This window comes from Typopeltis vanoorti, chromosome 2 (genome assembly GCF_054136105.1).
Source record: "Typopeltis vanoorti isolate ZY-2024b chromosome 2, IOZ_Tvanoo_1.0, whole genome shotgun sequence".
Taxonomy (NCBI): domain Eukaryota; kingdom Metazoa; phylum Arthropoda; class Arachnida; order Uropygi; family Thelyphonidae; genus Typopeltis; species Typopeltis vanoorti.
Genome location: NC_143550.1, coordinates 170008970 through 170036359, shown reverse-complemented (window position 1 = coordinate 170036359; position 27390 = coordinate 170008970). Strand labels below are relative to the sequence as shown.

The window sequence follows — 27390 nt, the reverse complement described above, 5'->3', positions numbered from 1 at the left end:
TATGATTTTATAATATAATAATGAATATTTAAATATAATTGTTCTTTGTATTCAAATATTCTTTGTAGGTTTTAGTTACATATTCCTCCACTTATGTATTAGTGGCGCTGAGTATAGACCGTTACGATGCTATCACACATCCCATGAATTTCTCAAGCAGCTGTAAGTATTTGTATTTTTAGGACGTTGATTTAAAGTTTGTTTTCATTGTAATTCAGCGCTGATGCATGAGAGCGGATCCATTATTCAGGACCCAAGAGATTAATATTACACACACACACACACACACACACACACACACACACACACACACACACACACACACACAATGAAATGTTGGAATACATTAATGTGTGTTCGCTTTATTGGATATTTTAATGTGTTACTATTATAATGAAGATTTTCTTCCTTCTGCAAACTTTTCGTTTTCTTTCTTTGTGTTTAATAACTAATGTCTTTTCTTGCATCTGACTGAAATTTATTCATTCTCTTTCAACTGCAATCAAAGTTTAGCGATGAGTTCAAAGTGATTTAACAGAAAAAAGCTTTTTAACTTTAGGAATGTCTTATGAATATAATCAGAGCAAAAAGTTCTCCTGTAGGAATTACAAATATTAAATTATGTTTCGATAAGAACACTCTCTGTTCATTGCAGTGATGTCATTACTTTTTTAATACTGTTCCTTGATGGCATAACTTGAAGCATATAAATGTTAATTAGTGTTACTCTTTTCACTTCTTTTGCATAGTTATTATTATTAATAATGTCTTTCTGTTACTTCTTTCTCTCTCTCTCTCTCTCTCTCTCTCTCTCTCTCTTTCTCATAACTTCTCTTTCCTTTTTCTGTCCTTTTATGAACTTTCCTAAGCAAAAAAACTCAGGAATGAATAAATTATTTTTTTTTTTTTTTTTTCAAATTTCGTTAAAATTATTCGGAACATAAAAATAATGATTTCTGAAAAGTCATGGCATAACAAAATTTTAATACAACGTATATTCAAAATATATTCAAATATAATATTCAAATATAATACAACGTATATACATTTCTGGACTTTTTATTTATATTACCTTTTTTTTTTTTTACCTTTTGGTGTGTATTGTTGTTTTCTTTTATTTTCTTAATCTTTTTCTTTAAATTTTCAATAATTTTTGCTTCATTTCTTTCCATTTTTTTTCTTTCTTTTATTATATAAAATCATATGTATTTTTCTAAGAATGAATACTTCTTTTGACAGTAATCCTAAGCGTATACGATCTTCAGGGAACAACATGCACTAGAAAATAACAGTGTCATCTTGGGAGTGTAGTAAAGCTTACTGATGGACATTTGTATTCAGGAAAGAAAACTCGCGTGAACATTTCCATGTGCGGATATGAGTTGAAGGAGTTGTTGCTCTGCTTTAACGTAAATTTTCACCATACAAAGAAGAGAGAAATCAGTTGAATGCAAAACAGGCATTTTGTGTTAAAGAAAGAAGGAAACCAGACACTTCCTCACCCTGTACATTTGCTGAATAAATTCCTACTAAAAAAAGCTGTCCAAGCTGTTCTATCTGCGGATTATCTTTTTATATATCTATTGAAAATCCTTCCATATTTCGACGTAATTTCCCAAGATTTCCCGTATTTATGTGAATGTATCTATGTAAACCAGAGGGCGCGACAGTCTGTGATTTGAATATCTTTTATAATTGTCTGATCGGACGGTTATAAATTTTATTCCATAGCTACAACAGACTTTAAGGGTTTATGACAAAGAACTAAACATTACCCTTGGCTATACTGAATAACTGAAAAAGGAATTGGTGACGTCAAGGTAACGTTTACCTTTATATGAAATAAAGTTTGGGATATTAATTTATAAAGGATGCAGAATTTCGCAATTAGGTATATTTTCTATATTGTTTTTATTAACAATTAAAAAGTTTGAAGGCATCATAAAAAATATTTAAAATTAGTAAATTATTTAAAATTACATGGATAAAGTTAATGACACCAAACTAATTTTCAGATAGCTATGAATCGCCCGTCAATCGGTATGCAGTAATGTGTCGGTTGATTAATCAACCGTGAGATGCCGTGATTAATGTCTGTTGATTGATTAGCAATGTGTCACTGGTGGAATGAGGATCGTAATCGACCGTGAGATGCGGTGATTACCATCCATTACCCTTGGAGGGTAATGGATGGCAATGCTGTAGCCAATGAAGTTTTAACTGATGCTAGGCTATTGCTGTTACCCTCCTGCCATGATCAGAGCTTTAATAGCCCAATATCACCTTATCCCTACACTGTCCTCTACAGATAACGGGTAAGATGAAAAGCATTCTTGCTTCGCCCCTTTAAGCCAGTCCTTATAAGGACTATAAAGTAAAGTGTTCTAGTTGAGATCAGTCATGCTAATAAGCACATATATGATCTGACATCCATCTGTGGACTAAAAATTACTATAGAACCACTAAGAAAAAGAGCTTCAACAGGGCAGTGCCACAGGTGTCAAAGATTTCGCCATGCCAGATGATGTGCAGGGTTGAATTCAGATGTCTAAAATGTGGGGTTTCCCACCCAACAAATACATGCACTAAATCAAAATCTACCTCGGCTAAATGTGCCAATTGTGGCGGTCCTCACACTGCCAATTACAAAGGATGCGCTCACAATCCAAGAAATTGAAAATCAGAAGCAGAAATATTTTCTTCCTCACTCAGCACACCTATGTCAGAGATTACTTGACAGTTTCCTGAAGTTCAGTATAAAAGGTCAGATGCCCTTGAGACGAAGCTAGAGGTTTCCAAAAGAGTAACTCTGCAACAACAATCTATGACATATGCGGATGTAATTCGTCCTAAACAGTCATCCCGTGAACAGACAACACCGCACACAAATCTGACGGCTATCATTACCTCTTCTCTCGAAAATATGCTTTTGGATTTTAGCAGATCCAACCCTTCACAAAGTTCTACTAACAGATTTCTAAAGGACACACAAGCCATTATTTCAGCGCTCACTAATGAACAGTAACAAATTAAAAGCAGAACCTCTAGAGATCATTGCGTGGAACGCGAACTGCCTGAGGAGTGATATTTTAGAACTTCAACATTTCGTCCAAAGACATCAGCCAGATGTCCTTTTACTAAATGAAACGCACCTAAGACCTTCAGATAACCTCAAAATTTGTGGATATCAACTGTACAGAGCTGATAGACTATCCCACAGAGGAGGAGGCACTGCTTTGAGATTCTCACGAGTCGGCAAATTAAAAATCTTCGCAGCATATCATCCTCCACAAAAATCATTACTGTTCTCGGATTTGAACGCCTCATTCGATACCGGAGAGCCTATCATTGTGGCAGGTGATTTAAATGCCAAGCATTCAACCTGGAATAGCCGTTCCACCAACAAAAATGGACAAATACCACAAAACTATGCTGGATTCAACAACTTTCATGTAATATGTCCCGCTGACCCCACCCATTACAACACTTATGGTCGGGCTGATGTGTTGGACATAGCCATACTGCAGCACATCAGACTCTAATACAATTTTATGACGATTAACGATCTGTCATCAGACCATAACCCAATACGATTAAAATTGGGGAACCTTGAAAAATTATCCCCCCCCCTCACTCATTCATTCCTTGGGAAAGGCTCTCCAAAGTACTTCCAAAATATATTGGTCCTGTTCCCATCATTAAATCAAAAGAGGAAATTGAAACAGCTGTTAAAATTCTAACAGAACAGATTAAAGCAGCCTGTGCAGCAGTTACTACCCCTGCAACTACCGGCAAATCCAATCACTTGCCAGAAGATGATTGGATTTGCGGGTACCACAACCACAAGATACCACAACACCAGGGCAATTGATCTTGAACAGGTTCAACTCTGCAGTGAGAGATGCCCTCGCAGCCCATAGAACCCAACTCTGGGAAGAAAAATTGAGCTCCATCTGTACTGATAACCACTCCATATGGAATCTCATCTGAAAGATTAAAAACAGAAATACCCCCCCCCCCAAAAAAAAAACAGATTCAGGTCTCATCCACACTGATGCTGATAAAGCTGAAGCAATAGCAAATTATCTTGAAAAACAATGTAAACCTGCATACGATCCCCTCGATTTTAACCATATATACACGATCCACGGTAACGTCAGATATTCACTAAATTCTGCTCTCACATATTCCACTCAAATTGCACCCACCTCACCTGCTGAATTATATGTTATTATTAAGAAGTTCAAGAACAAAAAGGTTCCTGGACCCGATGGTATCACTAACAAAATAATAAAGCTTCTACCACGTAGAGCTATTATCCATCTGGCAAATATAATTAACTCCATCCTTGACTACAAACATTTCCCTTCCTACTGGAAACTGGCCGACATAATACCGATCCATAAACCTGGAAAAGATCTCAGATTGCCTCAAAATTACAGACCAATCAGCCTCATCTCAAATCTCGGCAAAATTGCCGAGAAGGTAATTCTTACGAGACTCCAAGATTCAGTACTCCGGCTAAATATCCTGCCTGAGGAACAGTTTGGCTTCCGACAGTCCCATAGCACCACGCAGCAAATACACAGATTGGTGGAACACATCATCACGGGTTTTAACTGGCGTCAATGCACTGGGGCTGTTTTCCTTGATATAGCCAGTGCATTTGACAAGGTTTGGCATTATGGTTTGCTATACAAACTGATATCATCTGGTGTACCAATTGGAATCATTCATCTTATAAAGGCATACCTCTACGATAGACGCATGCAAGTCAAGATGTGTGGGGTAGTCTCGACACAAAAACGCATCTTGGCTGGAGTTCCACAAGGATCCTTACTAGCACCAATCCTATTCTCCTTATACTTGTATGATATACCGCACAACCCATTATCTTCAATTAAAGTTCTATACGCTGATGATACAGCGATATTGGCCCAGATCTTTAAAGCCTCACCTAGCCATCAAGAAACAGCAAGAAAACCTACTGCTAATCGAATAATATTTCTCCAAATGGCGACTCCAAGTGAATCCCCTGAAGAGCGTAGCCGTCCTATTCTCTAGAAGATCAGTGATTCCTAAAGAAGATATTCTCCTTTTCAATACTAAAATTCCTTGGAAAACCGAGATCAAATATCTTGGTGTAATGTTGTACAGAAAATTGACTTTCAGCTCCCATATCAAGACTCTCTGTGCAAACACATCAAAATCCATAGCCCAGCTCTATCCGCTAATAAACAGAAACAGTAAGCTGAGCACCAGAATCAAACTTCTCATATACAAACTGATGGTTCGTCCAATACTCATCTATGCTTCACCGGCTTGGAGTCAGACTTCAAATACTAATATTCTCAAATTACAACGTATCCAGAATAAATGTCTCAGAATGATCCTGGGGGCCCCTGTGGTTCATCCGAACTATCCAGCTACATCGGGACACAAATGTCCCCTATATTTACACTTTCATGCAGACTATAGCAATCAAATTCTTCTCAAAAGCATCTGTGCACCCTAACAAGCTGATCTAACTGGCTTCAGATTATGACGCAATGGATTATTTCAAACATAAAAGACCTAAATCCATCCTAAACTTCAACACTGAGGACTAATCTCCTAGCCCACTCAGGGAGAGCAATTAGCTCATAAACTTTCTCCACTCACAGTTTCTCTCAACATAGCCGGGAATATGAAAAGCTTTTGCTTCACCCCTTATGTCAGTAAAGTTGATAGTTGATAGTAACGTGCATTGCATTTTATATTTAAAATACTAGTAGATCAAATAAATAAATGTGTGCGTTGTATGTTTAAAATGCTTGTAATCTTTGTAAACCTACAATTAAAATAGCATGTGCTAAAGTTATTGACATTGAACTAATTTTCTGATAGCTATAAATCATCCATCGTATAGGGTAGGGTGCATTGTATTGAATGTTCAAAATGCTTGTAAAGGCACTAAGTTATATTTAAGGTTATTTCTCTGAGGAGCTTACATTTAATTACACGATGCAAGTTTTATTACATCGTAAGGAAAGTTTGCTAGTTTTTAATTAACTCTTTGTTAATCTGAGCGCTTGGGAGGGTCAATATTAAGTTTCTAGAGGTTGCAAGTCATGTCAGGGATGATGAAACGCTTGGGTTAGTCTCCAGAAATAGCCTCTGAATTTCGGCTGTAAGTCTTAAGCTCAGCGGTCGGTGTGGATAGCGTCACTCACCATTTTCTTTGTTTAAAGCCAGATGACATGGAAGACAAATTGCTTGTTAGGTGTGACCAGTTCTGCCACCTCCTAGTCTAGGGTAAAGCTCAAATTATTGATTTTACAGAAAGCAAATCTGTCATTTGTCTAGAAGAAAGTTTAAAGCATGATGGATACGTCCGGGCTGCATTCATAATGTGGAAAATAGGACACACATTCTTCAGGTGCTGGAACTTGTGGTGTGAATGGGCATCAATCTCTTTCACGTTCAGCAGACACCGAACAAAGTTGAAATGCAAAAGTAAAAGTTGGCATTTATTTCTCTAGTTGGAATCATCGTTTTTGGACACACCTTAATGAAACAGCAGATGAATAACTATATGAAATATTAAATAGCATCTGTTCCAGTTCTACACGACAGTTTCTGTCGATCAGGAGTTAGACACGGAGATTTCTTTTAAATGAGTTATTGCAAAATTGTTTTCTAGAAAGTATACTTAACTCTAGTACTCTCAGAGTTTTTCAATTCAGAGTTGTAATGAGCTGAATGATCTCTCTCTCTCTCTCTCTCTCTCTCTCTCTCTCTCTCTCTCTCTCTCTCTCTCTCTCTCTCTCTCTCTCTCTCTCTCTCTCTCTCTCTCTTGTGTGTGTGTGTGTGTGTGTGTGTGTGTGTGTGTGTGTGTGTGTGTGTGTGTGTGTGTGTGTGTGTGTGTGTGTGTGTGTGTGTGTGTGTGTGTGTAAACTGTTACACACAGATTACAGATTTATATATGAATATACGCAGCTATCAAATTATGTATCATTTATAAAAAATGTGCATCATGTAATGTATTTGGGTCTTTTTACAGGGAGGAGATCAAAGCTATTAATTTCTCTAGCATGGGGATTCGGCGCTTTGTTTTCCCTTCCTTCCATCTATCTAAATAAAGAGGCTTTGGTGAAGGATCGCATGCAATGTTGGATTGAGCTAGAATATTGGCAATGGCGAATCTACATGACGCTCGTGGCGATGTTATTGTTTTTCATCCCTGCAGTGATCATCTCAGCCTGCTACTGCATCATTGTGTACACGATTTGGACGAAGAGCAAACTGATGGCTTATCCAAAATTAACGAGATATTCTACAATGTCTAAAAGTAAGAAAACGTGGAGTTCTTAGTTTAAAATGTTGATAAAATAATACTTTTGAATCACACTTTCTTTTAGCAATATCTTTGTACAGCATACGGCAAGCAGGTCTGTCGGAAATGTAATTACTAGGACGTAAAAATTGATTCTGTAATAGAGTTCGGCTATTCAAGGTTTTTTTTTTTTTTTTTTTTTTTTTTATGATATAGAATATTCAACCGAATTTTGATGTTCACTTTCATCGATTATGAGTAAAACGAAATTTACCAGTGTTGATTATCTGCACACACTCCACAACAGTCGATGCAGAGATATCTGGAATCGATTCTGACTGAGTGGTTTTTTGAGCGTGCGACTACCTCATGTGTTTTGCGAATTTCTTAAACTCTCGCCCATCCCAGACATATTTTATCAATAATGGTTTGGAAACCTCTTCAGTTTCAACTTCCAGTTTTATATCCTCGGAAACTGCTGACTGTTCTTGAGATTCCAATCCCTTTATTCTCGCAGGGAGAACGTCAAGATTATTTTGGAATAACCAACAAAAGATTATTTTTCCGTAGTCACGGTCGATGTCTGGCCAATGTCCATTTAATATAACTGGAGTTTGCATGCCCGCGTTTTCTGCGATGGACCTTAGTCCTTATTTTTTAAGAAATATTGGTGAAAAATTCAGGGTTTGCATGGGAAATTAAGTTAACTGGAAAACAACTAATTTAGGTATTATGTGAAAACTAAATTCAAGTGTAGCTTTTAAAAGTTCTAAGCATGCTGAACGGTGAATATCACCAAAGTTTCTTGATAAAGGCTTGCTAGTTTCGTACTATAGTCGAGCACCATTAGCTCTTTTATCGTATCTCTAACCCACTTGTTGTGAGGGTTTCCAAATTTTCACCTGTGTAATAGGGGCCCCCCCTAGAATCGATCCTATTAGCAATCCGAACAAAATAAGATTCTGAATATTAATTTAAATAACAAAAATGAATATTTATATGGACTTTTTTTAAATGATAAAATAAAAGATTATTAAAACAAAGATTTTTTTAAAATATCTGATTCCTAATTCTGAGTCGCCATTCCAGTATCTCATTAGGACTAGTAGTTGCTGATATTTCTTCCCAAAACCGAAACAGTCGCAACTAAATAAAAAAAGGGAAAACAGGATAATATTTCATCATTGAGAGGATAGTAATAAAGGATTACGTAAAATATTTTTATGTAATCCTAAATTTTCATTTCTAAATATACTAATACTTTATTTAATTTTAAAGATTTAATTTAATTTTTCGATTTTTTTAATTCAATTTTTAGATCCTCTGCTGGTAATTTTTATTGTATACGAAAGATGAAAAGGCATTAATATAAGAAATTAGTGATATATTAAAATTACAAAAGTACTGTAATTTAATTAATATTAAAATGTTAAAGAAACGTCATAAAATTAATTAGAAACTTTAAAAATAATACAAAGAAGTTACAATTTTTGAATTAATTTTAAGTCTGAAAATGTTTAAATATTTTTGCTTATTGTTAATACACCTGAATTATTTTAAAATAGCATTTGTTAATATAATGCGTGATTATGTTATCCTGTTGCACCTTTTTAGGACTTCCAGGGTAGCGGATGGCAATGCTGTAGCCAATGAAGTTTTAACTGAGGCTCGGCTATTGCCGTTACCCAGCCATGACTAGAGCTTTTTAGTTCAATAACACTCCATCCACACAGATTTACTTCATTCAGATGACGGGATAAAGAGTCAAGGACTCAGTCCATCGCCGTTCTTTTAAGAACTTAATAAAATCCTGTTGCACGTGATTGATTCATTCAATTCAATACCCTTGGAGGGTAATGGATGGCAATGCTGTAGCTAATGAAGTTCTAACTGAGGCTCAGCTATTGCTGTTACTCTCCTGCCATGATCAGAGCTTTAATAGCTAAATAACACCGTATTCCTACACTGTCCTCTACAGATAACGGGGAAGATGAAAAGCATCCTTGCTTCGCCCCTTATAAGGATAAGGATCCTGTTGCACGATGAAAAGTCAGAGAATAATCGACCGTTAGATGCGGTGATTAATTAATACCCTTGAAGGGTAATGGATGGCAATGCTGTAGCCAATGAAGTTCAAACTGAGGCTCGGCTATTGCTGTTACCCTCTGTTATTAAGCTATTAACTCTTGCATTATTAAGTTATTTAAGTTATTAACTCTTGGTTATTAAGCTATTAAAGCTCTGATCAGAGCTTTAATAGCTTAATAACACCTTTTCCATACACTGTCCTGTACAGATAACGGGGAAGATGAAGAGCATTCTTGCTTCGTCCATTTATTCCAGTTCTTATAAGGAATCCTGTTGTACTGTTCTACGGGGTTGAAGGGAAAAAAAGTCCTTTTTAGTTATAATGAAGAGCCAAAGGCTTCAATTCGGCGACATGAACTTATTTAAGTTAAGAGATATTATATCCCATATTGTTTCATAGCAGAATAAGAAACTCAAAAAGTTTCATGCTGAATATAGAAACTATATAAAGTTCGGTGATTCCAAGCGTAAGCAAATACCTGGATAGTGCAGCACCTGACCCTTGAGAGTATTGCAAGCTGAGGCAACTCATATAAAGGGTGGAGCAAGCTACTATTAGTATTCTTCATATTTACCCATAATATGAACTTAACTCCTAGGAGCTGTATTTTGTTCAACATTATGAGAGAAGGTCACGACCCAGACCAGTTTCGACCTTTTTTTGAGGTCTCATCAGTGAGTAGGTAGAATGGGAGTTCATGTCTTTCATCATCGGCCTTTGGAGTATAAAGATTGCTGAGGGTCAGCAGGTAGTAATAGGGGAAGTTAAAGAAATGTAGAGTAGGATAGTAGGAGGCAAAAAGAGGCCTCAGTCAACCTGTTTAGCTGTATAACCCAGAGGTTGTGGCTAAAAGGCCTGTAAAACAGAATGTCCTTACACCTGTTCTAAAAAAAAAAACTTAAAATTTAGACTTCACTTTACCCGAAAAACATAACTTTAGATTACATTAATCCAGGTGTCTGGAGACGTTATCTAATAACCCCTAAAAAGAGAAAAATAAAACATAATGTCCTTACACCTGTTCTAAAAAAAAAAACTTAAAATTTACACTTCACTTTACCCGAAAAACATAACTTTAGATTACATTAATCCAGGTGTCTGGAGACGTTATCTAATAACCCCTAAAAAGAGAAGACGTTATCTAATAACCCCTAAAAAGATAAAAATATTTGTTAAAATTTGGAACTTAGATTACTCTTAAACTATGCCTTACAAACTCGGTTACGTTATTATTAACGTAGGTAAACCTAATTAATAATACCACATTTGTAGCGAACAGAACTTATATCACTTCTATGAGAATTATTAAGAGGTGTGTTCTATTAAATTATTAATTATAATGAAGAGCCAAGGCTTTAATTCGGCGACATGAACTTACTTGAGTTAAGGGATATTATATCCCATATTATTTCTTATCTAAATAAGAAACTCGAAGAGTTTCATGCCGAATATAGTAGAAACTATATAAAGTTCGGCGATTTCAAGCGTAAGCAAATACCTGGATAGTGCAGCAGCTGACCCTTGAAGGTAGTGCAAGCTGAGGCAACTCATAGAAAGGGTGGAGCAAGTTCCAATCACTGTTCTTGATATTTACCCATAATGTGAACTTAACTCCTAGGAGCTGTGTTATTGTTCAACATTATGAGAGAAGGTCACTACCCAGACCGGGTAGTGACCTTCGTATAATCGATTAACAATAGCAAAGATTTATTAAAATTCAGAATATTTACATACATACAATTAAATAGTATTAATAAATTTTCTATTAGCATTCAACACAAAAAAGTTAATAAATTCATTTTTTTTATGCATAATCATTGTAATTAATTAATTAATATTATTTTATGCACAATAATAACTATTATTCATCATAATAAAAATAATAATGATAAATTTAATAATGCTAATAATATATAAGCATTTAATATTAATTACATACAAACAGTTAGTATTACATCCCATCTTTGTAATTATTTCGAAAGATGTGAAAATTATGAAGGTGTCATTAAAATACGTAATGCTTGATAATTAAAATATCGATAATTATTGTGTTCATGTGTGACATTTGATATTGCTATAATACAACTAAGCACAATTCATTTAAATATGAAAGTGGAATTCATGCTTTATTATTACCAAAAGCGAGTACAAGGATACAAAGCCCTCTGTGGCCGCATAGAACGTAAAGTGATGATGATATGATAATATCTTAAGAAATGCAGGAAAAGTGCTATAAAAGGAATAATAAGAGGTGATAAAGATGACGTGAAAACTGAAGATATGGATATCCTAGATGCTGGAGTATTAGTTTGAAAGACTGCTAAACGAACTAAGCTGTGACAGAACCATACTAGAAAATTTTCAAGAGGAATGCAAAGAGGAGAGAATACGTATCAATATTTGTGATAGAAAAGCCACCAAAAAGCCTAAAATATGGAAAAGCAGCTGGAGTAGATGATATTCGACCAGAAATGCTTAAGTGTGGAGGTATGAAGTTTTGTAGTGGCTACACTGCATAAGGCAGAGGGCCTTTTCAGAGCAGAGCTCTCATAGTACCCATATATATATAAAGATTGTTGAAGAGAAACTTGGAGAAGAACAAACTGGATTCAGGCCAAACAGATGTTGTCAAGATCAGCCTTTCACATTGACGACAATTATATGGCTTAAATTGAACATTAGACAGAGCAATACGAAGTCTATATTTAAGTTGTCGGTCAGCGGTTAGAATTGAAGGAAATTGAATTCATGCACCCTTCTTACCCCTCGTAGAATGAGGGGTAAGACAAGGGTGCATTTAATATACCAGATTACGTATAAGCCCGATCTGTTATTACGCTATCTGTTATAAAGCGCCGTCGATACTCTTATCGACGGCGCTTTATAGATATTTATAAATATTGATAGTGTGTTCATCACTATCACTATCAATAGCCCTGGGAGCTTTGATTGCATAACTGCAGCTTGATTAGAAAATGTTGAATAAGCATGGAGACAAAATATCGTCTTGCAGAATAATTATCCGGTTTTTTGCTATCACTGCTCGTTTATTTTTGCATTGTTAGTTCTGATTTCAGGAAGTCATCGAAGCAATTGCCCAAGTTTTCTACGTAAGATAACGTTTCGACAGCTATAGGTTGCCTTCAATTTATAATTTAGTCTTTGAAAGTGTTATTAAAACTATCCGCTATTGGCTTGTAGCTTAAGCTGCGTTTGGACAAAGTTCTGATAAAATGCTGATGCAAAAAAGGTGATGTTTTATTCAGTACTTCATTTATTATCAAAGTATCTCTGTGTTATCGATTGCCTTTCCATGACAAATTTGTAAAAGCTATTATTCAATTTAGTTAGAGAATTCTGTAGAGTATATATGGAAATGTTTATTCAGAACTGGAATAGCATTGATGTGAATTAGTGGTCTAATACTTACGCCACAAGATCACACCAGTAATCCCGTAGTCTACTATGCGACCACAGATTTGAGATCCCTCGTTTCGTAAGATGAGTGTTTGTTATTATACGTTGAAAATCAGCTCTCTATTATGAAAATTCTAGTTTTTAAAATGGTAACTATTTCGCTTGTACAACAGTTGGAAAATTTACGTATAAAGCACGTGATTTCGCATGTTTGGTAACGAATTCGTACATCGCCTTATTTCCTTCTTCCCCTTCAACCTGAATTGGTTCTTCTTGGCACACTGCCAGCCGAGGATCTCGCATCTGTGGTCGGACAGTATGTAGAATTTGTACAATCCTGCATAAACTACATTAATAGAAATGTGTTTTCTGAAGCAAGAATATTAATTTCTAGGCAGAACTGTACACTACTGTCATTTACCATTCTTTTCTGCTTGAAGCCATGCTTAAAATTTTGGTGTGAATGTCTCACCATATCATTATAGGTCTATTAATGCCGAAGTGTTTTCTCAGCTAGGTTTCTGGTTTATCTAAGAACTGCTTAGGATTTTCTTCAGGGCAGCTTTTAAATGGAGTTGAGTTTAATTTTTAGGTCGGCGCTTTAGGAGAAATTAGGAGACACTAATCATACATTGAGAGATCCATATTGTACAGTTTGAAGCCTACTTCTAGTAGCTTCTTTTAATAGTTATTAAAATTATACTGAAACTTCTGTAAATACTACAGTGTCAATATAAGCTATATGACCGCTGAGATATGCTTGAAGTTATAGTTAATATTTTCTAAGACAACGTACATTAATATGCAGTTGAGTGTAACTAATAAAATATATTCATTTTTACTTTCCAAATTAGGTTTGTATTTAAATTCTCTCCGAAATTTGTATTTGTTCTTCGCTAGCGTACTGTACGCCATTTAGATTAAAACACTTCACGTGCTTTCCAATATTATAGAGCAATCATAGGCGCTGTTGCAGTCTGAACATTGCACGTAATCTAGCTAACAAGATTCTGTGGTTTTTATTGTTTTCGTTGTTCATAATAAACAGATCCAGTATAACCACATATTTATTTATTATTGACAAATACAAACATAAAGGCTTGAGGTCTATAGTACCTGCTGACGGTGAGCGCCTGTACTGGTTCCTACATTGCGCGAATTTGAAACCTACGTATCAAGCAAAAAACAAAAAAAAAGGAGAAGAAGATTCTTCTTCTTTTTCTTCTTTCGTTTAAGACTATTTTTTCTTAAACTGTGTACAGATAATGGAATGGAATTATATGTGTCTTAGAATAAAACGACGTTTTCGGACGAAAAAAAAAAAAGAAGAGCGAATTTGTTATACAAGAGAACCTTTCTAGTTTTATTAAAGAAAAAATGCTAATATAAGATTATAGTTATCGAAATGGTCAAATGCTTATATTGATATCATTCACAGATGGTTGCTGAGTTATTGGCAACCGGTTGTGAATGATATTAATATCGGAATCAATATCAAAACGTCAGCGACATTTTCATTCACTAGCATTAAATTAGTATTCAAATTATGTTGCGAAATTAAGAAAAAACTAACAAGTTTTAGAACTCAGTTGACAGATTAATTTCGCTCAAGTCCTGTGCAATTGCAGATAGTCCTATACAACTTGAAAAAAATTGGACGATTAATGGATGAGAAATGAAACACCAAACAAGTAAATCCCCTGACAAATTTATAGTAAACCTGTCTTCATACATCTACTCTAAACACACCGAAAATTGCAGTTACATTTATTTAAAATATAACAAATGTATCAAAAAATTAATGACACAAACACTGCTTATGACTGGATTTATTTCAATTAGTATACTACCCATAGTAGAACCAGAAATATTCTATCCATAGTAGACGTGTTACCTCACAGCCACTTATAATGCTTAGTCCTTATATATAGTCCTTATAAGGACTGGCTTATATAATGCTTAGTCCTTATAAGGACTGGCTTATTATATAATGCTTAGTCCTTATAAGGACTGACTTATAATGTTTAGTCCTTATAAGGACTGACTTATATGCTTAGTCCTTATAAGGACTGGCTTATGTTTAATCCTTATAAGAACTGGCTTATAATGCTTAGTCCTTATAAGGACTGGCTTATGCTTAATCCTTATAAGAACTGGCTTATAATGCTTAGTCCTTATAAGGACTGGCTTATGTATAATGCTTAGTCCTTATGAGGACTGGCTTATGCTTAGTCCTTATCCTTATTGCTTCGCCCCTTTAAGGGACGAAGCAAGAATGCTTTTCATCTTCCCCGTTATCTGTAGAGGACAGTGTATGGATAAGGTGTTATTGAGCAATTAAAGCTCTGAACATGGCAGGAGGTTAACAGTATCATGGCAGGAAGTTAACAGTAATAGCCGAGCCTCAGTTAGAACTTCATTGGCTACAGCATTGCCATCCATTACTCTCCAAGGGTATCGGATTGAATGAATCAATCATCCAACCAACCGTGGCTTATGCTTATCCTTATAGTCCTTATAAGGACTGGCTTAAAGGGGCGAAGCAAGAATGCTTTTCATCTTCCCCGTTATCTGTAGAGGACAGTGTGTGGATAAGGTGTTATTGCGCAATTAAAGCTCTGATCATGGCAGGAGGGTAACAGCAATAGCCGAGCCTCAGTTAGAACTTCATTGGCTACAGCATTGCCATTCATTACCCTCCAAGGGATATTGGATTGGATTGAATGAATCAATCACCACATCTCACGGTCGATTGATCCATTCTTCCTCCTGCCTTCCCCGTGGCTTATGCCATTTGAAAATTGCGAAATAATATATCACATATGCATTTTAGTAAAAGGTTTCTATATTTAAATTCTCTTAATAAAATTTATTTTAAATCATATAGAACATAAAAGAATTTCTTTTAGAATTTTATTTATTTATGCTTTGAAAATCAATATATTAAATTAAATAAACTACAAATTTAAATGAGTAAATGTAACGAATTGAATATCTCACTGATGATTTCTTTCATGTCTAATAATATTTAATAGGTGGCGCTGTACAGAACAAAAGAAGTAATGATAACGATATTGACAGAAAGAGGAGCAGTTCTCGAGGTATCATACCACGTGCTAAAATCAAAACTGTCAAGATGACATTCGTGATTATCTTTGGTAAGTGTCTTGCTCCACTACGAACATCGGCGAACGCTAACTACATGAAAAATCATTGGTAGAAAGTGTCAACTTAAGTTTATATTAACAGATGTGTCCCCTGACAACAATGTTTCACTGCATAAATGTTTTGTGTTTTCTTGGCAGTCCCAGAGTTAACCTCGTCCTCAAAAGCTTTCTAGTCATTACTGCAGGAAAATCTCTTCTTGATCTAGCAGCAAAGTTCCGCTTACAGCAAATCGATAGCACACAAACGTTAGATGAGCCATCAGCAGGAAGCGACACGACAGCCTCTTTCAGAGCTTTATCACGTTCGCTAAAGCGATAGGCCATTGTCGGAAGTTCATAAAAAAAAAATAATAATAAATAAAAAAGGTCTCCCGTCACGGCATTGTTCGAAGTGAGTGACATTTTTAATCACTCGCAGAAAATAAGTATTCAAATTGTGTTCTGACTCAGGGAAAAGGAAGCAAAAAAAACTGATAGATGGCGCTAGCAACTCTCAAGAGTCGGTGACGTAAGCAGCGCCTCCACAGGAGAGCAACAGATAACAGCTGCTTCTCAGCGATAACAGAAAAGTGAAAAAATCTCCCATTGGCATTACCTCCGGGTTGATCTCTGAAGGACCGGAGTTCTCTTGTGGAAATCTGCCCACATTAACTAATTGCTTGTTCATAAATGTTTGGAAACTGTAAAGGACAGCAGATAAATCCATTAAATTTTGCAACTGAGGTCTTTTATATTTTAATTCAGATATCAGTACGCTGTTGTGGTTTATAACTTGCATCAAGCGATAAATTTTGTAAATAGCTATTAATTTATATTCTAAAATGATACGTTCTGTCTCTCCTGTGTGGGGTCGTATATAGAAGTTCTTTGAATCACGTATCGGGATCGTGTTTCAAAGCTTCATTAAAAAAAAAAAAAAAACAGTGATCTCGATATTAATACTGTATGTTTACGATTAACGAGGTTGAGAAAAGAGGGATGAATCGCACGAGACATTTAAGAACTATGAGGCATATGCACTATTTTTGCTCAAATAATTGAATTCGTTGGTAGCCTAGCAAATTGTCTCATCAATGAAAACGAAAATGGCTTTTTATACGGATAATATGTACTAAACTTCATTGCAATCTGTCAAGTCAAAAAATCCTGAATTACTCGTGTAGGAAAAGATGTACAAAATAAATCTAATAGATACTCGCGCACTTTGCGAAATGCACCTCATCTCAGCGCCATCTGTTGACTAAGTAAGGAATTGTTATGCATTTTGCTCTCTCTATGCTATATTTGTACTAGATTGATGTTACCCTTGTTCGCATGACCTACGGCGTGGCGCGAAGCAAAGCTTTCTTTCGCCTCGTGATGCAACCCATTCATCAGTCATCGTTTACGTAAGATCCCTGTGATCCTTTTGGTCGGAGAAAATTGAAGGAGAGAACCATGGACAAGATTGTAGCGTGTTCACAGGACTACATAAATTTCTTAGAAAGGTGATTCAATGTCGTGATGAAAATTTGAACAGATTCTTATAAAAAACCTGAAAGTAGTTGCCGCTGCCATGAGAAAACAAAAGAGATGGAGTATTGGAAATGATCCGAAATGCGTGACATCGCGAAATATGGGCGGAGAAAGAGATCGAATATCAACGCAGTGAGAACGATAGGTGTACAAAATCCCATAAATATCGTTGCCGCCCTCCCCGTCGAAAATGGACAAGACAGAGTAAAATCATTCAGCTGTAGTGCTACTAAGAATAAATCTCCAAACCATTCTCATATGAAAAGGATATAGACTTAGTTTTGTCAACGTTCGAAATTAAATATAAGTTTTCAACGAAAACACCCATACCAGGGTGGTCTGAAAGGTTCTCGGCCTAACAATGAAAAAACGAATTTATAATTTCAAAATTATTTTTATTTTTCAACATAATCTCCCATACGACTAATGCATTTATTCCAGCGATGCTCCAGCTCCTTTATCTCGTCACTGCAGTGGTTCTCAGTAAGATCTGCAAAATACCCCTCTACAGCTGCAATCACCTCTTGATTTGAAGAAAAACGCTGACCAGCGAGGAAGAATTTTAGTTTCGGGAAGAGACAGCAGTCAGAGGGAGCCAAATATGGGGATTGGGTGGATGTTCCAACAATTCATAGTGCAGAGCCCATAATTTTCCCACTGCCAAAAGACCTTTGTGTGCAGGTGCATTGTCCTGATGAAAGATGATTTTTTTCTTCTGCAAACTGGGTCTTTTCTCACGCATTTTTGTCGTCTAGTCTGGTTAAAAGATCAGAATAATATTCTGCGGTTATTGTTTTACCCTTTACAATATAATTAATAAATAAAATACCTTTAGCATCCGAAAACACCGATGCCATGAACTTTTAATGCTGATGGAACCAACTTTGTCTTCTTTGGTGCTGAACAACTGGCTTCTGTCCACTGATTTGACTGCTGTTTGGATTCTGGTGTTTAAAAGTAGATAGAAGTCTCATCCGTAGTAATAAATCGACGCATAAAATTAGTTATATTCTTGTTAAAGCGTTCCGAGCATTGTTCAGGGATTTTCATGCGAGTGCGTTTTTGATCTGCTGTGAGCAAGCGCGGCACTAATCTTGCGCAAAGCTTCAATGCAAAATCTATCCCACACGTTCTTTTTAAATGCCTATATTCTCAGCAATGTCACGCACTTTGACCCCCTGGTCATAAAATACCATATCGTGCACTTGATCAATGATTTCTAGTGTTGTTAAACTTTTTGGACGTCCTTCATGCGAATCATCTTCAAGGCTGCTACGGCTACGTTTTAACTTGGCAGCCCATTTCTTAATTGTCGAAAACGAAGGAGAAGAGTGCCCATAAACTTTTATGAACTTCGAATGAATTTCATTTTGGCATTAAACCTTTTACAAAGAATTTTATAACCGCACGATACTCAGTTTTATCCATTTCAAGGGATGCACACAACACTTTTGCTTCAGACAGCTGTATATATATATATATATATATATATATAAAGTTACAAATGTCCCCGTTATATGTAACTATATTTGTTTCTTATTAGATTTCTTTGTTTTATGGTAAGAAAATTTGAGTTTCGTATAAAAGTTGGAATTTAGACCAATGGGGATCCACTATTTTACTAATTTAAGATACCAATAACATAAAAAACATGAACAATCTTTCATGAGATTCAGTTCGATTAAAAAATACATTATTTTATTTATTATATTTACTGCATATGCAGTTGGTAGGCCATTTTTTTTACCCTTCATTGTAAATCAGCAGTTAACAAGAGAGTTTTATTTCTTAATAATCTATACTGCTTTAGTTTGTGTGAGTGAACAAAATCACTCTATCTTACGATCAATCTAAATTCTTGCATTCCTTTAATTCCAGTTTTCATCCTTTGCTGGAGTCCGTACATCATCTACGACTTGTTACAGGTTTACGGCTACATTCCCGTGAACCAGACGACCATCGCAATCACCACGTTTATCCAGAGCCTCGCGCCTCTCAACAGCGCAGCAAACCCCATCATCTACTGCCTGTTTTCCACACGGATCTGTCGCAACTTGAGGCAAGTAGAGGTCAGAGTCTGTCTTGTACTATTCTATGGCGTGTGTGTAGTTGTGTTTGAATGTTGTCAATTTTATATTGCCTCTTTTTTTTTTTCATTGGATTTGTTTACGAGTCCGTCAGTAGAATATATATTGGCTCTGCATTTTTTATTATACGTGTGTAACTCGATATTCGTCAGTCAGTTTATACTGCGTTTCGTAATGGTAGCCAGTACTCATTTCGCATGAATCGTTTGAATTTAAAAAAAATAATAATAAAATAAAATATAATACTTTACCTTACTTCTAAACATAAACAACAATTAATAGTTATAAATATAGCACTTAGTTCATGTGAGATGGCATAAATTAGCATTATTACACACACACACACACACACACACACACACACACACACACACACACACACACACACACACACACACACACACACACACACACACACACACACACACACCACATCACATCACATACACACACAAACTTAGCGACCCCTTATTAGAAACACGTCTCCATTTTCCTACATGGGAAGGTATTCGTAATAAATTGGCCACTTAGCGTACATAAACACATATAATATAACAATATGTAACATTATTCAAATTAAGTGGATATTGAATCCAACATTATTTCAAAGCCGAATATAGAGACTACAAGAGTTTCATGCCGAATATAGAAAATATAAAAGTTTCGGCGGATCCAGACATAAGCAAACCTTTCATGACAGAGGCAACTCGTAATAAAGGGCGAGTAAGCGCTGATCACTATCCTTGGTATTTTCCATAATGTAAAATACATCTCCTAGCAGGCATGTATGATGTTATACATTATGGGGGAGTCACTACCCAGACCGATTTCGACCATTGTTGAGGTCTCATCGGTGGGAGCCAGACCCAGATCTGTCACTACCCGGACCGATTTCGACCTTTGTTGAGGTCTCGTCAGTGGGAGCCAGACCCAGATCTGGACCTCAACAAAGGTCGAAATCGGTCTGGGTAGTGACCCCCCCCCCATAATGTATAACGCATACATGTCTGCTAGGAGATGTGTTTTACATTATGGGAAATACTAAGGATAGTGATCGGAACTTTCCCCACCTTTACTGCGAGTTGCCCTTGTCACGAAAGGTTTGCTTACGCCTGGATCCGCCGAAACTTTTACAGTTTCTATATTCGGATTTGAAATAATATTGGATTTAATATCCACTTAATTTGAATCATTTTGCATCGCCGAATGAAGCATTTTGACTCTCTTTTTGTCAGTAATATGAAACATATTTATATTAAAAAGTAATATAAAAATCAAATTTGCTACATATCACTACGTAGACAAAATGTATTATAATAATATAATATAATATAATATACAAGGTCATTATAAAGTTCTTGTGTCTTTTAAACTGCGATGACTGGGATGTACGCATGACAAAAATGCTGCAACATACACTAGCATAAATTTTACAGTTTTTATGTATTTGTCGTGTCTGATTTTGTTAATTAATTTTAATTTATTTCATATTCTTTAAAATGACAATAGTTAAAGCACGGGTGAACTGTGTGTGTTATGACGAGCAGAATTTAAGTCTGCAATAGCTGAGAAGAAGATTAACAGCTCATTCAATAGCTAGATAAAAATGTTTGGAGGAAATGGAGCAGTGAATGACAAACCACGATCTTGGAGGCCACAAGTCAGCGAAATGGCTGTGAGTTGTGTGCAGGAAACATTTGAAGGAAATCCACGAAAATATGTGCGGCTTGCATTGGCTGAACTAAACTCCAGCAGTGCACGAAACTCTAAAAAGTGGAATTTCCCAAACATGATTTACAAGATTTGGGTGGACAAATATTACAGGAAATAGACGAAATCACTCTCTCAACAGATGATGTCAAAGATTGTTAATTCCGTGAGTTTTTAGAAGACATGACGTTTCTGATGATTTTCAATTTTTCACATTACTGTGAAGTCAACCACCATAAATGCTCCACATGGGGAAAGGAGAAGTCTATCAACATCAAAGAGACTCCAAAAAAGCAAAGTCTGCTGCACCCGCATTTTTGCCCCTCTTTTTTTTAAGATACAACAATTAATGGTGAATGTCATTTTGCATTGATCCCGAATTTCCTCATTCCTGAAGATGGTTAAAATCTTTGGGATAGCAGGTTTTTTTTAGAAATAAGGTATTCACAGCCAATTCCAGAAGATAGTCCAATCTTTGAAACAGCAAGTTCTTATACCAAGGCATCACTCTCTGCCACAATCCTTGGGTTATGCGACAAGCAATTAGTCCAGCTCTACCGATCCACTTGGATCGGTACAGTTGGACTAATTGCTTGGCCACTTTGTTCTCCTGATCTGACCCTATTGGACTATTTTTATGAGATTAAATCAAAATTGAAACATTTCATTTATGCAATCATGAATGGTGTAAACGTAAAGAATGACATAATTTTCTATGCCATTCTATGTGTTCATGGGGGTTTGTAGTAACTGTGTTCGTTTTGTTTTATATTAAGGTATCAATGTATTGCAATATATTAATGTATCATCTATTTGGTAAATCTAGGAATTATGTTTATTTTTATTTTTCCAGAAAACTAACACCATGCAACTGGCTAGCCGAAGTACTTTGCACGCGCCTTCTAACACCACCAAGTCCTCGATCGGAGACCACGTTTAATCGGGTATCTGAGTACAGCAGCGTGGTCGAGATGACAGCGAAATCGTCTGGTTACGTCACAGTATTGCAGAGAAGCATCCCGACAGAGTTTCAGCAAGACCAAGCAAAAAACACAAACGTGGTTAACGGAGAGAGTTCCACTCTTTCTTCCAATTCCCATGTGTAGGCCAACGACTACACACCAAATCCACCCACGTCCACAATGTAAAAACGGACCGACACCGTCCGCCAGGACATTATAAGCCATTAAAAATAATTCCCATGAAAGGACAGAAAATGCATCACGTCTCACACCGGCCCACGATTGTGTATTCCATCTACGTGGCCTAAAATAGCTTTCGTTTATTTTTCAGCTCTTTGCGCCATCTACCGGAACTCTCTGTAAACATACCACAAAATGATAACAATTTAAAAAAAAAAGTAATTAATGTTTATACGGAGGGAAAAAAGTAAGAATTTGCGCAATTACCTAAATTTATGGAGATATTACAAAGCTGTTTTTATTTCCGCGCTATCCTATTAAAATTCAATATCATTAGCAAAGGCGAATATTTCAAAGATCACTTGTTATTACTAAGACTAATGAAAACCCATTACAGGTGATAAGAATTATAATTATATTCATTTAGAAAACCCACAGGTTGCGGTTTTCACAATAACAGAGTGCAATAGTTCACAATAACCGATGTGTAATAAATTAAAAATCCTGAGAGAGCTTTTTTAAGTTTAAAAGAAAAAAAACACACATTTTGTAATTATAAAGCGGTCTTCCCATGACAATACCAATCCATTTATAAATTAAACTGCTAATTAGCTGACACTCTTCCTTTGTTCATTCTAGCCGAGCGCTTTCCTTGTTATTTTTGCATATCATTAAAGCCAAAAGATAAATATTATAAAAAGGCTTTGTCATCCTAAAGGCAGCAAGAAAAACTTTGATAATCGCACATACTCTCAACGCAAGGTCTTAACTACTATATGAATGTTATAGATAAACATTTATTTTGTAACTATAAAAATATATCTTATTTCTTTAAGAATTACAAAATATATTAATAAATTTAGAAATACTTTAAAAATAATCATACACCATTTAGATATTTATATGAATGTAAAAAAGGTTAAAAATGTGATTTCTGGAAAAAAATAATAAAATTGCTTGAAATTTTACTTACTGATTGATATTTAAAAAGTGCAAAATACACCACGCATGAATTTATTTAATAGAAAATATTGATCATTTAAAGATTACTGATTGATATACATGACATTTAAATGGAAAATAATTCTTCTTAAGATTGGCAGATCACTGCAATTTCTAAATTTAGGTAGATAAATGGAAATTTCAGCTTTCTGGGAAAACGGAATTATTTCGTACTTCTAATCAGTCACGAAGTAATCACAAAGAAACCTTTTAAAACTATTCTGTATATACACTTTACATTGAAGCATTGTAATGCAATTCAAAGTTGAAAACTATTATTGCCAATACTTGTAAAGTTTTGATCATGAATTTCCCTCGGAGAACAGAGCTGACGCCGAATGTGATTAATGGAGAAATATTGCATCTACATAAGCACTTCTCCCTCTTCCTCCATAAGTGTACTTGTTGACAGGCATGATCGATGAGAATGATTTTACAATTAATGCCACCTATCTAATGACATCGTGTCAATTAGATTTCTCTGCAAGATTTATAAAGATCAGCCGCTCCTTCATTCAAATACCTGTTTACACAGATGAAGGAAGTTCAACTTTTCGAGTTAGTTTACTTCTTAATTGCGATAGCAGAATATGGCAGTAGTGATCATCTTCTCAGTATGGTGTCAACAAAGTGGGTTAGCCGTAAAAAGTACTTCTCAAATTGACACAGACATAACAGAATATATAATGAGGATATTATAGATCCATCGATTTTATAATCAATTAAAAAAATATATATTTTTCGACTTTTATTAGAGAGTTTATGAGGATATAACATTCAGCGGAGTGATATCTTTTAAATAGTGGAAATTAAGGCAACACCCGTGAGAAATATTATATTCTCATAAACTCTCCAGTAAAATTCTAAACTTTTAAGTTTTATTTTATTTATTTATAAAAAAAATAATGGATCTTTAATATTACCTATATTTACTCTAATATAATTGAAAATACCTAATGCTTTTGTGATTGTTTACGTGGTTTTTTACAACACAATTACTTCTTAGAAACTACTATTTGAAATTCATCTCTTCAGCAATTGCATTACAAGATGTTATCAGTTCATGAAATAATTATATATATATGTATATATATATATATATCCTTAATTACGATTTCGGAACCGATTTAAGTGAATTTGAGAATTACGTTTTCCCTTATATAATATATATATTATATTTATATAATATAATATATATATATATATCCTTTAATTACGCTTTCGGAACCAATTTAAGTGAATTTGAGAATCACGTTTTCCATTATTCTTTCGTTTTTAAGGTATATGCAAGGGTTTATCAAATGCTTAAGAAACCGGCATATCACTTGTGTTCTTTTTATACTCAGTTCAGTAATTTAGTTGGATACCATTGCACTCAAATAATATATTTGTTTTGTTGGAGATCTGTGTATATGGGATAAACAAGCGAGTTGCCATCATCGACAGAGCATGCGAAAACTCACTTAAACAGATATAACAGTAAAAATATCAAACTCTGAAATTCTGTTTCGTAATGTTTAAACAATGCAAGTTATTTATTCTCATAATGCTTTCGCCTTCAAAGAATATGACGGCATTTTAGTTGCAAGATGTCAACTTTAATCCGCTATGATGGAAGAGTTTGTACTGTTAGTCTTATTTGCATCGATTTCGCCTGTTATGATACCCAAACCACATCCTAGACTTATGTGCTTTGCTGTCATGAGCAAAAGCAAGACAGTTTGAAATTCATTCATGATGGCAAATTTATTCGTGGGCTTTCTTTCTTTGGTGTATTTATTCTCAAGTTTTCTTTCCACAGAATGGAAAGAAAACAGTTTTGTTTCTCTTTTATCCAAAGAACGTTTTAATGCTAGCTAGCTAGCAGATTTATCACTGGTTTCATTTCAAGAATGTAAGAGGAATGCAAATTAGCCTGTTTGTAAATTACCTATTTGAATGAGTTTTCTTACTGGCAGTTTGTTAATCAGGAAACTGAAAATAAATTAAAATTAATGTAAAACATTAATAACAATATTGCCAATATGTATTAACAATCCATCTCATCTATTATTAAAATTGCAAGTCTGCAGTACAGGAGTATTTTGCATTCACTTAAAATGCGAAGATACATTGTTTTATTTACACATATACCATAAACGGCACTAGAAACTTAAACAATTTTCTCCTTTTTTTTCCTTTTTTTTTTGCAAGGTATAATTTTTAATTTAATGTAAAAATGTGACTCACTTTTCTATAATTTTTATTTAAATGTAAATAAAAATATATAGTATATTAATATGTTATCAATAATCTCTAGAAAAAAAAATGTAAAGGATTTTTATTTCTTTCAGTAAACATTGCAAATTATAAGCTATTTTATTAAAATATTATAGGAATAAAAATACATAAAGATGGAACAGTCTAGGATATGTTTTAAATCTCAAATATATTTCTAACACATGCTTTTAAACAAGTAATACGAATATTTTTCAATATAATTCTTTTTAATTTTTAAAATTTTTAAATTTAATTATTTTATATAAAATAACTATGTATATTATATTATTCTTAAAAATATTAGTTTTTTTATCAAATTATTTAATAAAAATAGTTTTTTAAAATATAATTCATACACCTACACCTAAATATATTTCACTAATAGCCAATGAAGTTCTAACTGAGGTTTGGCTATTGCTGTTACCCTCCTGCCATGATCAGAGCTTTAATAGCTCAATAATACGTTATCCCTACACTGTCCTCTTCAGATAACGGGGAAGATGAAAAGAATTTTTGCTTCTCCCCTTTAAGCCAGTCCTCATAAGAATAAGGCGTTTGAATAGAGTTTATTGAGAAATCCCGTGTGATTTAAAGTCGACTACTACTGTAATGCAAGTATGAATTGTTATACCCACAGATGTGAAACTCTGGTTTTGTAGTGTAGCTGCTAGATTAATTAGCAGTGACACGATTATAGTTTTTAAATCATATACAAGAACAGCAAGTTAAAATCGCAGTTAAGTGGACTGTAATTAGGCGATTCGATCGATAGGCCTAATCGCCATTGTTGATTAATTATTAAAGCAACTGAATCATAGGTTCACTGCCCTACGTTGTTCAGGCGTTTTTTCGTATCCCTTACATAACACCAGGAAACTCCCGATTGGTATGGAAGGTATCAAGGAACATAAGACTCTAAACAAGGAGCAGTCATTAGAAGTTTTAAAACTTATCATGGCAAAGTTTGAGACTGACTGTCGGGGTTATTTAAACCTGTACGCCCAAACAAATGATCCAGAAGGAGAGGATGAAGAAACCCAAGGGGAATTCATAACTATTCCTCTATCTAAAAACCCCTGCCATAACAACTCACAAGAAGAGCACTCCAACAAACGGAGAAGAACAGCAGACGAGCTTATGGAGGATGACTCACCATCAGAGGACGCTCCGAAAAACTCGGAGAAGGTTCCCCCAGTTATTCTTCGGGACAAGGAGAAATGGATTTCTGTCATATCAGCCCTCAGGGAGCAAAACATCATATACTCCTGTTCAAAAAAACTCAGATGAGTGAGTCAAAATCCAGCCAGCCACCATCACTGACTACTGGCAGATGACAAGGCTACTGGACACCAAAAATATCCCTTACCATACATTCGATTTACCGAATAAAAATATCTTAAAGGTGGTAATACGTGGAGTCACAGAAGGAATCACTCCAGAAGAAATCTCAGCTGATTTAAGCAACCAGAGCCTGACCCCAATCAAAGTAAGTAGGATGCTCAGGTCTGATAAAAGGCCAATGCCTTTAGTACTCGTGGAGATTGATAACACCCAGAAGAACATTTATGAGCTGACTGCTGTCTGCGGCCTCAGAATTGCTAAGGAACCTCTAAGAAAGAGAGCGTCAGCAGAACAGTGCCACAGATGTCAGCGGTTTGGGCACACCCAAAAGCTATGCCGGGCCAAC

The 27390-nt window shown here is 35.2% G+C and overlaps 1 protein-coding gene across 1 annotated transcript in view; it reads left to right on the top strand.

The window, feature by feature from the left end:
- The window catches only part of LOC150109659 (cardioacceleratory peptide receptor-like), a 134342-nt gene extending 111936 nt beyond the window's left edge, over positions 1-22406 (top strand). The window contains exons 4-8 of the mRNA XM_090402851.1: positions 69-162; positions 7043-7330; positions 15857-15979; positions 19382-19562; positions 22154-22406. Of these exons, the coding sequence (XP_090258977.1) occupies positions 69-162; positions 7043-7330; positions 15857-15979; positions 19382-19562; positions 22154-22406 (939 nt within the window). The remainder of the gene's footprint in view (positions 1-68; positions 163-7042; positions 7331-15856; positions 15980-19381; positions 19563-22153) is intronic.
- Positions 22407-27390: the final 4984 nt, after the last annotated feature.